General features: G+C 37.9%; 1 protein-coding gene across 2 annotated transcripts in view; it reads right to left on the bottom strand.

The window, feature by feature from the left end:
- Window positions 1-580: 580 nt before the first annotated feature.
- mlec (malectin) overlaps window positions 581-15895 on the bottom strand; it is a 33758-nt gene continuing 18443 nt past the window's right edge. For both annotated transcript variants that reach the window (XM_059655105.1, XM_048556175.1), the window contains exons 4-6: window positions 8922-9101; window positions 6697-6754; window positions 581-1842 (exon numbers count right to left, since the gene is read on the bottom strand). In XM_059655105.1, the coding sequence (XP_059511088.1) occupies window positions 1616-1842; window positions 6697-6754; window positions 8922-9101 (465 nt within the window). In that variant the 3' untranslated portion in view covers window positions 581-1615. The remainder of the gene's footprint in view (window positions 1843-6696; window positions 6755-8921; window positions 9102-15895) is intronic.

Genomic DNA, 15895 nt, shown 5'->3' with positions numbered 1-15895 from the left:
CAAGAAACACCCAGCATGGCTCTTCCCTCAGTGTTCCTTATAGGGATACACTGCATTTGGACTAAGCACAAACCCCTTCCGTAACCCCGAGATGGCACAGCACAAATCACAGAATAAGCACACTCCACAGTTCTGAACTCTGTCAAGGCTGTCTGACAGGAAGCCTCAGTGCTCCTTTGTAATTACTAATAACGGACCTGGCTGAAGATCAGATACAGATACAGATTACAATCAATCAATCTTACTGTACTTATTTGTCATGTATCTAATCAAAATATTTCATTGGCATACCAGAGACCAGCCCATGCCCTTCCCACAAAGTTTAGGCACCACTGCTGCCAGAGAACAGTTGTGTACCGGTTATGATTACACAGTCACTCATGAGACTTGCTATATATGTAGTAAGTCAGTCAGCAGAAAACAAATTGGTTTTCTTACTCCCTCGAGACCAAAAAAGGAGGAGGGAGGAGATATAGATAGGGATAATACCTGACTTGTGTAATTCTAGTTTTATCTGTCAGTAATTCAGATTTCCAGTTTCGGCAGTACTTACTTTTTGAAAAAAAATGCTGTTCTGCAATTTAAAATTTTACTGTTTTTATTATGCAATCCATTTCAAATCCCTTTTAGTGGGGAACTTGATAATGAAAACAAGTGAGGAAATATTCTTAAACTGTAAATCCTGAAAATCTGGAATAAAAACAGAAGGCGGCAGGAATATACAGCAGGCCGAGTGCCTAAAAAGTGTAAAACATTGTCATTTTTCAGCTGCTAACAGAATTGCTATACATTAGTTTGATTTTTGACATTGAGAATTTGCTGTTTTGATTTCATAATTCAGGCTAACAAAAATCATTTGGGAGGTATCTTTCAACAACCAACCAAACCACCACATAAATCTCAAATACAAATGAAACTAACATGGCCTCTCAATCTTTGAAAACCTTGTACCCAGTGTCTAAGCACCATTTATAACCAGCTGAAATACGAGCTCAAATCTGTTCATTTCAATACACTCATAGCTCACTATTTAAAGAAAAAAATTCATGCCAATGCCCAAGTGCAGGTAGGCACAGTATAGCAAAGGAGGGAGGGGAATGATTCAAAACAAAAATACATATTGGTCAATCACCATATTTGTTTATAGTACCTTTCTCATTTAAAGTTCTCCATTCAAGTTTTAAGAGTGGATTTTGAATTTCCTTTAACTTTGAATGGCAAATAATTCATATACTGGCACATAGACTTCACTTTCAGATAATCGGTACATTTATTCCCCAACCTAATCAGAAAGTTCTTTACATTATACGTTAACCAGAGCCAAACACGGACAACATTGTTTCAGCCTCCAGTTTAAGCACTCAGTTATTTGGGGCTTTTAATTTTGCACTTCAGAATTATTGCAGGAGAGTTTATTTTTAAAAATTGGGAATCTATTAACCAAAAAACCACTTATTGCGATTCAAGCCTTCAAATTTTCATACAAACCATTTCTCTTCCTTTCTCCCCCTCGTTTCTAAAAAGAGGGAAGAGAAATAAACTGCTTTAAACAGACTGCCCCACACGGTCTCAAAACTCCTCACCCACAAGCACCACTGTACATGCGAAGTGTATCTCATAACCGACAGAGACAAAACAAGGTGGGAATGAAGACCCCAAAGGCAACTAAAATGGGAAACATTAGGCTGCTGTTATCTGAGGCATATGGGTCTGGTGTTCGAGGTCCCGACTTCACCTTCTTTTTGCTTACTGTCTTCTTCTCATTACCTTCCTCATAATCATCATCTTCTTCCTCCTCTTCCTTTTTTTCTAGACCAGGATGAGGCAGGAGTTTGGGAACATCTGCAATGAAGTAAAAATTAGTAATGGAAAGGCAGATTTAATTAAATGTCAACATTCTAAGCTACAAATTGAAATACCAATTTTGAAGCAAAGGGAGACAATTCAAATTGAATTTGCACATTTCTCTCATACTTTTCCATCTTAATGTTTTTTTTTGATGACAAAAATCCATTTCATGGGCTCTTTATTATTAACAAGAGGCATTCATTGGCCATCAAGTTCAGCCCAACCATTTTTTCTGTCACTAACAGCATTTGAATGCAGCTCTCCATTGTTGCCAGTTCAACGTCACAATAGCAAAGGGAAATATAAATACCTAACCAAAATGAAATAGTAATGTACAGCTTGAAAAATACTTCACATCCTTAAATGGCAAGGAAACCTGTGTCTTTGAATATCACAGCCCATAAAATGAATGGAAAAGAACTGAAACTGATGCAGTGACCTTATGCAGCTTTGTTTCAGTTTGAAAGGGGCCAAACAGTATTGTGTTAAGATTTTACTCTGGTGTATCTCAGAAGTATTAAGAAATCAGAGAAGTAGCCATTTTCTTTCACCATTGACGAAATCTAATCAGTCATGATCTCACTCCACTCTTGCTTGCAAACCCAATGCCACCCTAAAATCTGTGCAACTTTGCCTCGAATATATTAATCAACCCAGACTCCACTGCAGGTCCAGACAATTCCAAACATCACGTTTTCAGAAGAAACTCAACTGAGTCATAGTTTGACATGTAACCCTCCAACAAGGGAAAATATCCTCTCAACATCCACCCTGTAAAGCCCCTTTAGACTCCTAAATGTTTCAGTGTTCTAAACACCAAAAAGTGACAATAGGTCCAATCTACCGAATTGTTCAAGTCAAATACCACATCTGAGGAAATTAGCTTAGTGAATCGAATCTTCTCTGAACTGATTCCCAATGCAAGCATGTCCCTCCTTATACAAGATAAGCAAAACTGTGGCCTTATCAGTACAGGTGCACCAAGACTTCCTTAATTTTATACTCCATCCCTCTGCCATACAATTATGCAATAGGTGTACACTGTGTTTGGAGCTAACAAAAAAAAAATAAGTAAGTGTTTCTCTATATAAAACAATTTTTGCATCACGATGATTATGGATGGACCCTTACATTTTGAGCAGGCTATGGATAAAGGTGAAATAATAGCTTTATGTCCATAGGTTTTCAGAGGTACATTTTCATATCAAAACAAGTATCATTAATTTGCAACTTTGCAGCAGTTCTAAGTTACCTTCATTTTGAGTTACTATTGATCACATAAATGCAACAGAAGCTTTTTCCTGTATCCTGAATGAGACACTGACAAATCCAGAGTTTTTAGCAATTTTAGAGATGTTGTGAAGCTATCTGAAAAGTATTGTCTATAGGACAAATTTTAAATTGAAAGTTATGAGCAGCATAATTTTTCAATTACCATACACTGAAGAAAAATAAAATCTATTTACAAGCATTCATGTTTACGACTTGTTACTATGTCAGGAAATAAAGATACCCTAGAATTAACGAGATTTAAGTGTTGACAGCAGAGGCTTTCCAACTCAATTTTGTATCCATGCTGTGACTAACTATTCCTTTTCCACCATAAACATCACCATTTACCAACAAGCCTAACCTGCAGAATGAAATAATTAAATAAACAGAAGCATAAACTGAATTCTCCACAGTATAACCGGAGAGCTTAAAGTAGTTACTGCTTTCTATGCTAGCACAACTTTACAACTTTAACAACTTTGCATTCCTGATGAACTTAACTGATTTTATTCAATGGCTTATAACTTGCCATAGGTACATGCCTAGAAAAAGGAAGTAATTGCTTTAAGTCCTTACTGAGAGGACTGATGCACTGGATAGTTAATATTTTGCTCAAGCACAATGGAGCTCCACTGAGAAGAGCTGCTTGATGATGATCAACAAACAGGAGGCATATCACACAGGGAAAGTTGCTATTTTGATATCAGAAAAAAGTAGTAAAAAATTCAGTGCAGAGTGTGAAAAATAAATCACTGGTTTTACCAAAAGTAAAAAAAGCTAGGGTTTTACAGACATCTGTTAACAAAACTATTAAGTAAGACCTTAATGTGGTCAGCATTGCCTGAAGTCCAATTATACTTTGCTGTAGTCAGGGTAGTGATTACCAAACAACTTACCGCAACAAGAAATTATAATCACCCATTTAAGGCTATAGCTTCTTTAAAAAAAAAACAAGATCTGCCTTAATTTCTTCACAGTCTGCCTATAAATTGCCACTTTATTTCAAGAAATCCCAGATTCATTATATTGACCAGTTCAATTGTATAAATAAAAACTTGAACTTTGCTAAATTTTGAAACTATCTGCACTTATTTTCCTGTGCCACACTTTCTCCAAAATGAGAATTGTGCCACAAACTCAATGTTACAAAAATAACCGTAGGGGCAATTAGAGAATGACTTGCAAGCTAATTCATAGCTTAACTGTTAAACACATTCCTAGCATATAAGCTTCTATTTCTGGTCTGCATTAAAATAACAGGCGCTGCAACTGGATTGTCTTTCTTCCTCTCTAGGGCTGCAAGTTACTTCAAACATGGGGTAATATTCAAATCTTGGATGATCGAGTTTTAATAATGCTAATCAGTTGGATGTCATCAGAAACCCATTGCAGAGACAGTATCATGGTATTCGGTTTATTCAGGTCAATGCTTTTATTTAAAATTTTCACGAATTGGAAAGAAACACAAATCATTAGTTAACTGGATCAATACCTTTGTTAGGAGGTGAAAAGGAAGGGAAATAACCCGCTCATATTGCTGCTCATCCAATAAAAAAATAAGTTTGTCTACTTGTGTGTAGTTGAGTGGCTGCAGGACAGTCGATTCCTTCAGAGACAGATGGTGTTGGCCCCACTCCTCCAGAGTGGTCTAATCTATAGCTTGGTACTGCTGAAAATGAGCCAGCATTCTTCAAAAGGTGCCTTAACCATCTTGAGCCCATGCTCACTTTTCAATTCCATTACTGATACCTCAGCTAGCTGGAGACATTCAAAATTCAGAGCTGGCTCAAAACAGGTAAAAAAACATTTATGACTATCCAGTGTTGTCTGAAATGATCACATTAGGTACCACATATTGCAAATTTCTCAATACTCTGGGAACCGCATTGCAGGCATAGTACGAAACCTCTCAACCTCAAGGCATCAGGACAAACAAGTTGATGATAATGATGTAAGATATTCAAAAACAAATACATTTGTGAATACATGTTCCTATGGGCAATGTAGAAGGTATCAGTGACTCTCTTTGCTCTGGACTAGAAATAGCACAGATCTTGTAGTCGACAATGAGACTCTAAATGCTCATGGGAGATCCTGGACAGTCACATCAGTAACCACACTTTTGTTCTGCATTTGGTGATCAAGTGTCCATGATACAGCTGCCCTAGGACATTTCCCCAAAGCAAAGCTGTAATGACATGCTTTCAGTGCTCAAACTGGCCAAACCACTGGTCCTCGGTCCAGACAACCACAACAAGCCCGGACAGAATCCGCACATCTGTAGCCTCAACTGCACCTGTTGGACATGGCTAAGCTTGATGTTTGTTGGTTTTTGTACTGCCGTGGACTGAGTATATGAGCCAATTTGGCATTACCTTCAGCCAGGGTCAAAGGCATTTATGTACTGGACTGCTTTTAGATTATGATCAAATGGTGTGACATAAAAAGCCCACATAACCACCTTCAAATACTAGAAATAAAAACATGCGCTGTTAATTTCTGTTTCACTGTCATAACTGATAACTTACCCTTCATTTCAAAGAGCTCAATATCTGCATACATTGGACACAGATCAAACTTGACTGAAATATCACCATGCCAGCCCATAAATGGAAGATGTGTACTGACTATTTGAACTGTGCCCTTTTGGACAAGATAGTAATGGGGGGGAACGTTAACACTAAATAACTGCATTACAATAAGGAGGAATAGGATGGAAGACAATCGACCAGAAAAATAAATATAAAAAAAAACAGTTGCCTTAGAATGTAGAATGTACAGGCCAATTCCTAATTCCACCCTTACCAGACTCCTTTGAGGCTCAGGGAAGCAGACATACAGAAATACATTTAGGCATTAAAGTAAAATGCTGGGACAAAAAAGAGAACGAACTTTAACTCTTACATAATTTATTCTGTACCTGGGAAGGTTGGGGGCAAAGTGTTAGTTCCTTAGAAGGACATGCTTTTTTTTTTAATATATACACAAAATGATTTGCCTACACTTCCACTGTAGTCCTCACCACCAGTTAAAACAATTATAAACCTCTTCCCCCCCCCTCCAAATATCGTTTCCCCGTTAAAAAAAAAAATTGTATAAAGTTAAGAGCTGCAAGGAGGTGACAAAGATTTATTGAGGATCTGAAAAGAGTCAGTCATTCTTTAGACTTTTATCAATACGTTTGTTAATCCAATTGAAATTTAACTGGAGAGAAAACACCCCTAAATTAACAGCCAATCTGAATTAGTTTTGCTTTATTAAAGCAAAACAACATATCCCTCATTTTATTTTGTACTTCACTTTCATTTCATGCCATCCAATGCAACTGATTTGATTTTTGGACCTACAGTACTAGCTAGGTAGCAAGCTGAGCATAAAATAAATGATCAATTCACATATATAATATCCATATTAAATTGCAGTACTACTCTAAAGTCAATGCAGTTCTCCAAGGTATCAAATTGCTTTCTCACTAAGAGATTAAAATGTATGAACATATTGGATGAATCATTAAAATGATGAACTGCAACCAAATGTCTGACACAACTGAGAGACTATTTTGAATATTTAACTTACCCTCCACTGTTCCCTTTATGATGCATATAGCACAGACTTTTGGGTTGTCATAGTAACCCTAAAAGGCAGAACGAAAAATACAAAATTGTTCAATTCGCATTTCAGGGTTTTTCCTCAAACTCTTGTGGGCTAAATGTGCAGACTATGCATAGTTCCCAGTCTTCTTAATTCCAAACTATAGTGTCTACAATTAAAGCACAACCAATATACAGCATTAGCATGCGAGCAGACCCAGTCAGCTGTTGGAACAAGGATGTTTTTAGGGCTGGAAGAATTGGACAGATTGGGATTGTTCTCCTTGGAGCAAAAGGAAAGATGTGATTGATATGTGCAGAATAGTGATGGCCTAGATGGTGTGATTAAGGACGGCCTATTTATCTTAGCAGAGGCGCCAGTGACCAGGGGCATACATTTAAAACTGGAAGGAAGGAAAGGATTAAACAGGGGATGAGAATTTTCTTTCTCAAAGTGGTGGCGATCTGGAACTCAGCTTGTAAGGCAGCAGAGGCAGAAATTCTAATTTGTGCAGTAGCACAGCCAGAGGAATACTCAAAGCACTGTTAATCTTAAACTAATAAGTTAACCATCTCAGCATAGTTACAAATGTCATTGCAACTTATTTTAGGCCATTGTTTTAGCCAAGTCGTATCAAAGAAGTCCCATCATTGCTATTCATATTTTGTGTTAATGTTGATGATAATCTCCAGGATAGCAGGACAGATGCTGCAATGGGCTTAGGTCTCTGGGCTACAGAGAGGAAATCACCCAAATCCTGTTTCTGCAGTAATACCGGCAGAACTACCTTTCATTTGGACACGTTAGCGTGGGATTTGACTTGGTATTTTTCTCAAACTAAAAACAGCCCCAGTAACATTTTCCAAACATGAATAATAGAAAAAGTGAGTTTAGCCAGCGTGACCAAAACATACTCAGTCTAGAGGTAGCCCCCATCAAACCAAGTGATAATGGACAAAACTGGCTAAAGTTAACGGTGGTAGCAGAATGTGCACTCAAGGGCATATTCATGCACATGGGCTAACCATGTTCCATCACTTGTGCAAAAAAAAAACACACCTAAGTTAAGAAGGTAGAAACACCAATACAACAGCATTTTTTTTAAAAACAGAAAAAGAATCCTTTTAGGGTAAAGAGCACATGGTTTTAAAAAAGGCATTCCACAATCCAAGAAAAAATTCAAACCATGAAATGTATTGGTTGCATCAAACCCAATAGACACACTTGGAAAGCAGCAACTCAAAAACAAGCTTGTTTGTCAGTTAACCACTTACTTAGACAGTACCAAGGTGCTGCAGAAAGGAGAGATTATAATATCAAGCTGCTTTTTGCCTGTTCATAATGGTAATTTTCAAAATTTTAAAAGTGTATCATTTTAGGGAAGGCATTGAGAAATGAGATAATATAAGCAACGTCACCTTGACTGATTACCATAAAATACACAACAACCAAAGCTGGAAAAAAATTAATAGAACATATAATTCTAAGTATAATAAATTACAACATTAATTCTTCCTACAGAACAGTATTTAAAGTTAGCATTTGATTAGGCTTTCAACATGTGATCTTCTTTATCTTTACACTGATTACACTAGTAGTGTGATGGCTTTTTTGGATCGCCTATGCACCACAGTATTTCTAGCAAGAAAATAAGTGAGGATATTCAGTTTGTAGCTCTGGGAAGAAAGCTATGAATCTTAGTATTGATCACAGCAAACAGCACTATTATAAAACAATAACTATGTTATCTGACACTATACAAATATAAAATGCATTCACATATTTATCTTGCCACATTGTAATTTACTTGAAAAGTCTGTAGAAGTAACATGTTCAAGATTATCACAAAATCACAAAATGTTGCTAGTCAATTATTTATAAAGCTAACCAGTTTTATCTTTGGCCTCAAAAATGAAAGAATTTTAGTCTGCAAAGTTCCCTATACAAAGGTATGAGGAGACTTAATTTGTGAAACAAATATGATCAAATGTACTCCACAGGTTTGCAAGCTGCTCTGCTCATGATTGACTCATCTGCTGAGAACCAGACTCCTGTGTGTTATTCGAGACAGGCTGAAACGTGGAGTTGAGGCCACAAGTTAGATCAGCAACAATTGTATTAAAAAGGGTGCAGACTCAAGGGGCCGAATGACTGACATCTGCTCTTCATGTGGATATTTGTATATTCCATCAAAATTAATAGTTCCTTACCTTGACAAATTCTACAAGTAGTTTCCCATTAAATGTAGACACTTCTCCTTGCACACTGAGTTTTCCTTTTCTAATTGTGAAAGACACCAGTTCATCATGTGCTGTGCTGTGTCCCACTTTTTCAAATATGTCAAGATCTTTCACCACTACATGCTGTCCATTTAGTCTCACATCAAAGACCTAGAGAGAAGGAAGAAAGCAAATCACAAAAGCAAAGTTTAGTTTCTAAAAGGTCCAGGTATCAGCTTAGCACATGGAAAGATGAAAGTTACAGCATCCAAATGGGCTACATCTCAATAACATTTATGAATGAAGAATACAGCTTTTACGTAAGTTACTAAGGTAGGCAAGATTACAACCTTCAGATAGATTCTTTTCAGCACTCATTAATGACAGTATAAAATTTCTACAAAGGTAGTTTTAAAACGCAAATAACATCTTGTGAATGCTCTCACAATAACAGAATTATAAATTTCTGAAGTACAATTCTACTTCGGCTCAGGTCTTTCTGGAGAACGGATGAAAATACATATCCTTTAAATACATCAAAACTGCAAAATTCTAGGGCCTGTCCCTTCAACTTTCTTTCTACTGTCACAAGATCTCCTGACGATTAAGATTTGACTCAAGAACTGCTTCATGTTGAATTGATGAAGAAATTTAAACAGAAACACAAATTGTCAGTCATAGTACAGACAATAATCATGAACCATGCTTAAGGCTCTACAAAGCAGCCAGATCTGTAGCACTTCATGAATGCATACTTACGCGTGTTCAGAGCTCTAGGGCTTTTCACTTGCACACATGCAGAAGTTCTGTATACTACCATCCAAACATGGGTTACGTTGATTTTAAAACAGAGAAGTAGTTGGTTTGTATTGTTACGCCTCACTGAGATAGCATGCTGGAAAATCAGGCCCTGCTATTCCCAGAATCATCACAGAAGTTACGATTTTTAAAACATATGCAGAATTTCCCAACGAACTTGTCTTTTAGACCCAGTTTGAAAGTAGGGACGAGGCCTTTCTACTTAACTAGAGCTACTATTAAAATTACAAATAAAATTGATTCTAAAGATAAACAAACCGTCAAAAAGAACCGTCAAAAAGAACCTTAACAATTTAAAGCACTCTAAACCCACTTACTAAACTCCACTCAAAGCACGCACAGCTGCTGTGGGCAGAGGGAAAGCCTGGAAAACAGTTCAATGGTCCCTGTCCACTGTATTTGCTGAGACAATCCTTTAGCTGATCACAACGCTGCTTCTCTATCTTCCTTCTGCAGGTAACTTTACCCCGGTTAAATTGCTGAAAGCACAAGGTGACTGTCCATACTTGAAATGCTGACTTATTAGTTAGTCAGTCACAAGATACAGCAAACGGGAGAGAGAAAATAAATTTGCTGTCTTCAGGGTTGTGATGCTTAGCACTGCAGAGCAAAAACAGATCTTGCTCTTCCAGCTTCTGATCTAAAAGTTCACACTCCCAAGTTGTTCAGTTGTCTGGGAGCCAAGCACAGTTGGTGGCAGGCCTTTGTCATTAATAACTAAACACTATTCCATGCAGCTACTTGTGGCCAGTCCAATCTCCACTCATACATACTTTCAATATTTGACAAACCAGGCTCGTTTGCCTTTCAAACACAAGAAGCTTAAAGCTGCAGACAAACAAGTTGTAAAAAAAAATCAATTTATACCAACTTTTCCAACAAAATTACCTATTTTCTTTCCTCCTCTTGGATGGCCAACAAAAAATAGAAACTGATTTTCACCTTACTGCCCAAAATTTCCAAAAGGACCGGGTCTGCAGCTGTACGTACAATTGTAATGCAAAGGAAACATATAGAACATCCTTTATAAATGACAACAATAGTATTAATAATGATCACTAATGATGTCGAATGTTGGCACACTGTGCGGATAACATACTCAAAAAATCAATAAAAAGCAAAAAAAAATCCTTACCATGAGCATCTTGCAAATAAAAAAAAATAGACAGACAATATCAGAAATGCATTGAATTGATGTTACAAGTCAACAGCCCGAAAGGAGAGTTCAGATGAAAATGCATTGATCTGAAATTTAAGCCTAGTTCTTCTCCTTCCATAGATGCTACATGGGTCTGTGTTCCTGACATCAGAATTATTTTGATTTTTACTCAGGTCAGATTGTTAGAAGATCCATGTTCACAAACCGTACAGGTGATATGCTACTTCAAAACATTATTTTCAGCAGCCAATATTTGCAGTGCACAGTTCATTCATAAATACGATCGCCACTTAGCTTAAGTTGTTTTATTGCTTGCCGGCTCGTTTTCCTAGCTTGGTTTTAAAGTTGGATATGAAAACTGGTTAGTCTCCGAAATGTAAAATATTTAAGGTTAGTCTGCGTACAAAATAAATTAATATTCCTAACAGTGGCCCTGCCACTGCCACCCTATATATTTGGTATTGGAATAAACACAACTGAAATTGTGCTAGAAAACCAGGACATCATAATTGCAGCCTAACATAATAGCAAAATGCTAGAGAGAGTTCATGCCAGGAACCTTGTAAAAGCTTTTAATTCTACGTACACTGAACAACAAAGCCCCAGGCCAAGTTGCATTGATTACCTCTGCACAGACCAGCAATGAGTTATTGAGAGGATTGGGTGTTGTAAAAGACATCAGTCCCACTGTGTTGAGGGAAAGAGTGGGAAGGGGAAAAAAAAACAGCCAGGATTTCAGTTCCCAATTGTTATCCCGTTTCCAAACCCAGAAAGTGCGTGAGAGAGCTCATGCAACTGTAGGGTTGAGCTGTAATTCTTCCACAAAAAAAGTCTATTGACAATACTGTCTCATGTAACAGACTCTCGTTCAAATTAATAGGACACAACATGACCAGTGCCTTCAATAAGGATGGAGAAAATCTCGATTATGCTGTTCTGCAGTGCAAAATTGTTCACAGGCCGACAACTCCTAAATAAAAGGAGGATAGCTGCAAAGAGTAGCATTAGAAGGTCCACTGTTCTAGGTTTGTCTTGTAACTGTCTGACAAGGTAGGATCAAATTTTGCTATCATGACAATAGTAACAGTGAGACTAATGGAATGCTCATTTACGTATGTAAAAGTGCACAACAACTTCAGGCATAAGCAAATGCATGGTTCAACACCAACACTGAAAAATTGCTTTGAATGGCATTGTTCCCTTTTTTTGTGTGAAAGTAACAGGTTTTATTTTAGTAAAATAAAAAGAACTGCCAATGTCGCAGATCTGAAACAAAGATGGATCCAGTGATCCTTTTCAGGAGTGGATATATTTTGCTGTCTCCTTTGCCATTGGTACTGTGTGATTTGCACAAAAATGTTATATTAGTGCAGTAGATACAGTGAATCCCACCACAGATATGGAGGGCTGTTAGATATAGGTGCAAGTACCCTTTTAACAAGTGATATTTATTTCTTACTCTCAATCACTTCTCTGGCACTGAAAATTCGCAACAGATCTTTCAGGTTGTAAACCGCTGTAGGAAATTTAAAGGAATGTTGAAAATTTAGTTTTATTAATTTTCCAGATTTTTTTTCTGAGCAACACAAAACCTGACAAGGGTAAATTAGAGATAACAAAGTGCGGAGCTGGATGAACACAGCAGGCCAAACAGCATCTCAGGAGCACAAAAGCTGACGTTTTGGGCCTAGACCCTTCATCAGAAAAGGGTCTAGGCCCGAAACGTCAGTTTTGTGCTAAGATGCTGCTTGGCCTGCTGTGTTCATCCAGCCCCACACTTTGTTATCTCAGATTCTCCAGCATCTGCAGTTCTCATTATCTCTGATACAAGCAAGGGTAATTTAGAGTGGGTGAATGCAATGTCAAGACCACAAGGACAAAATTTCAATCTCAAACATCAAAATCTCAAATGAATGAATTAAAAATGTAATAATTAAAAATGTAACAATTAAATTTTAGTGCCAGAAAACTGTTTACTACTATCAACTATCACCATTAATAAATGATACCTTGACTGAATCAGATCTGCCATGCAATTACAGAAACATCATGGGGATCAATGTTTTCAAATTGCAAAACAATTATTATTTTTATGGCACTAATAGTTAAGTGCATCAGAAATTGTAAATACAGATTGCCACACTGAATACAACTCTGCCCTCCTTGTACAATACGCACATAAACCACAGTAACGAGTTAAGGCCATGCATTACGAGATACCCATTTAGATTCCAGTACACACTGCTTCTAAAACATCCTGATTCTCTTTTTAAGCTGTTACCAGCTCACACTTGCAACAGCCAAATCAGTGAACAAACTTTTTTTTTGAGATACATGAAGCAGTGACATATCTAACTAAGAACAGCGACCATTAGGTGCCTCACTTTGGCAATATCTCTGATATTTTCGGACACATGACACACATCTAATCTCTGCATTAGAAAACAGTAGAAATTGAGCTGAAGAACAGGAAACAGTTTAAAAATAGTTCTACATCTTTAACCCCACCATGCACTCTTTCCCCATACAAGCACAGACGATAAGACAACTTCTTAAGCACTTCCCATCATACTGGCGTGCCAAAAAAACTACTCCTGGTAAAACAGATATACTGGTTCTGGTTATTCAATATACTGTACTGATTGTTCACCATGCAGTTTCCTCCAGTTTAGGGGAGACCAAAAACACTTTACTGGACACCAACAACTCGATCACAACTGGCAGCCTGGGTTGGTTATCACCCATCATCTTAATTCTCTGCCCTACTCTGGCCACACTCTTTGTTCTCTTTATATAAAAGCTCAGTAGGAGCTTTAGGAATGGTACCACATCTTACAATTTCCTGTGTGACAGCCTTCCCAGTTAGATATTAAAGTTCAAGTATTACAAATCATAGCTGCTGCTTCGGATATTCAATCATCAGGGATTGCTAATGATTCTGTTGCTCATTTCATCATTCCAAACTTCCACCTCTCTCTCAGGTTGACTATTGCCCCTGACTCTCAAGGCTGGAAATTTGACAGTTTGTAACTGTCTGGTGGACTGAATCAAAATAAATAGAATATCTGGATGTGAGTTTGCTCGCTGAACTGGAAGGTTGGTTTTCAGTCGTTTCGTCACCATTCTAGGTAACATCAGTGAGCCTCCAGTGAAGTGCTCGTGTTATGTCCCGCTTTCTATTTCTGATGGATAGAAAGCGGGACATAACACCACCACTTCAGCGGAGGCTCACTGACGTTACCTAGAATGGTGGCGAAATGTGTGAAAACTAACCTTCCAGTTCAGCAAGCAAACTCACATCCAGAAATTCAACCTGAGCTACAAATCTTCTCAAAACTCGCTATAAATAGAATGTTAGAATGAGATTTCCAGCACGTATAGCATCTTGCCTTTCCCTTCTTAAAAAGGAGATTTTACTTCTATCAAGATGGTCAGATTTTTTTTTTAAAAATCTGATTTTTCCAAAATCCATTTAACAACTTCAGAATGTGAAATCTTGAACAAGATGAGGATGCTACATTTCAAGTGACTGAATTGCATAATCTCATCCTTCAAACAAATCTTATTTTCACCTGTATATTCTTGTCAGTTTTCCATTAATACTTAACAATAATGTTCATTACAAAAACCAAACTCAACATTTACTCAGTTACAAAACGCTGATTTTTCAGCCTCTTCTAGATGGGTTTTGCCAGGCAAAAAACAAGGACTCCAATTACTGGCATGCCCTGTGATTCCCAACATGGCCATACAGTGGAATAAGCTATGCTCACGCTGTCCAGGGATCCATTTAAACTTCTGAGGCACCAAGTTTTCTGGGTCATCAGCAGTGTGCGTACATGGAATACACAAAGGAGACCACAGGACCTGGGCTACCATGAAAACCTTACAAAGGTGCAACCATAAAAGACAAGACACATGAGGTGGTTACTGAAGAGAGTCCATCCCAAGGTGGTTTCTGGTAACAGCAGCTCTGAGAAATCAAAGTGCAGAAATCCTGGGAGCCAGTGTGTGCAGCCAAGTGTTGGGGTTAGGGCTCAGGAAGAGCCTGGGAGTAATCAAGAGTTGGAGGTGGGGTGTCTCAGAATAAGCCAATGAGCCGTTAATGATCCACTGCAGGGTGGGGATTTGTTGCATTGTGAGGGAGGGCCACAAACAGTACTTACATGGTGCAGTGAGAAATAGAAGAGTTCTGAAAAACTTGGGACATTACAACCTCAACAAAGCTAGCTATCTGCAAAAAAACCAGAATTGTGCCTGTTAGTAGATTCAGGTCAGTCTCGAGAATCCTGGGGAGTACAGCCCTCAGAAAAGAAGGGTGAACCACCAGCATATCAGCAAACATGGAGGCAGTCAGTAACGAAGCTACTTTTTGAGGATGTTCTGAAGCTAGGTCTCCAAAAGGAGTTCCTAAAATAAAAAAGGTACCCAAGTTTTAATGGGTTTTGGCAAACCAGCATCAAAGTGCAGGGAGTTAGAAAAATCTGTAGCATATCTTAGTGATAGTAGGAGCTGCAGATGGAGGAGTCCTCAGAAGAGAGGCTTCGCAGTGGGCTTAAAATTGTTGAGATAGTAGGAACTGCTTTTCCCATTTTGTGCGCTCTAGGCTGTTCGACCAATGTGCCTGTACCCTTACTTACACCCTATTAATTCTGGAGTTTATGCTGTAGACCAACTATTGCGAATTTATTACACAAAGTTTAATTTTGTTTGCATAAAACTATAGAATCTGTGTCTTTGTTTTTAGTTATCTCAGAAGTTGGCTTTTTAAAAAATCCCTTACCTCCGTTCTTGATGAACCTGTGCACTTGACCATCCAGAAGCAGTGTCTGTGATAAGTGAGCAATGTTGAGAGAGCAAGTTGAGCTTTGGCTAACCATACAGTGCTAGTAGCACAGCTAAAATATTTTGCAATACCCAGTTATATTTTTGCCTTCCAAGACCATGTAAATCTCCCTAGGGCCTATTATCTACGAAGGGAACTTCA

The sequence above is a fragment of the Stegostoma tigrinum genome, chromosome 26 (assembly GCF_030684315.1).
Source record: "Stegostoma tigrinum isolate sSteTig4 chromosome 26, sSteTig4.hap1, whole genome shotgun sequence".
In the NCBI taxonomy this organism is placed as follows: domain Eukaryota; kingdom Metazoa; phylum Chordata; class Chondrichthyes; order Orectolobiformes; family Stegostomatidae; genus Stegostoma; species Stegostoma tigrinum.
Note: the sequence above shows the minus strand (reverse complement) of the source record. Positions and strands in the feature narration are given on the sequence as shown.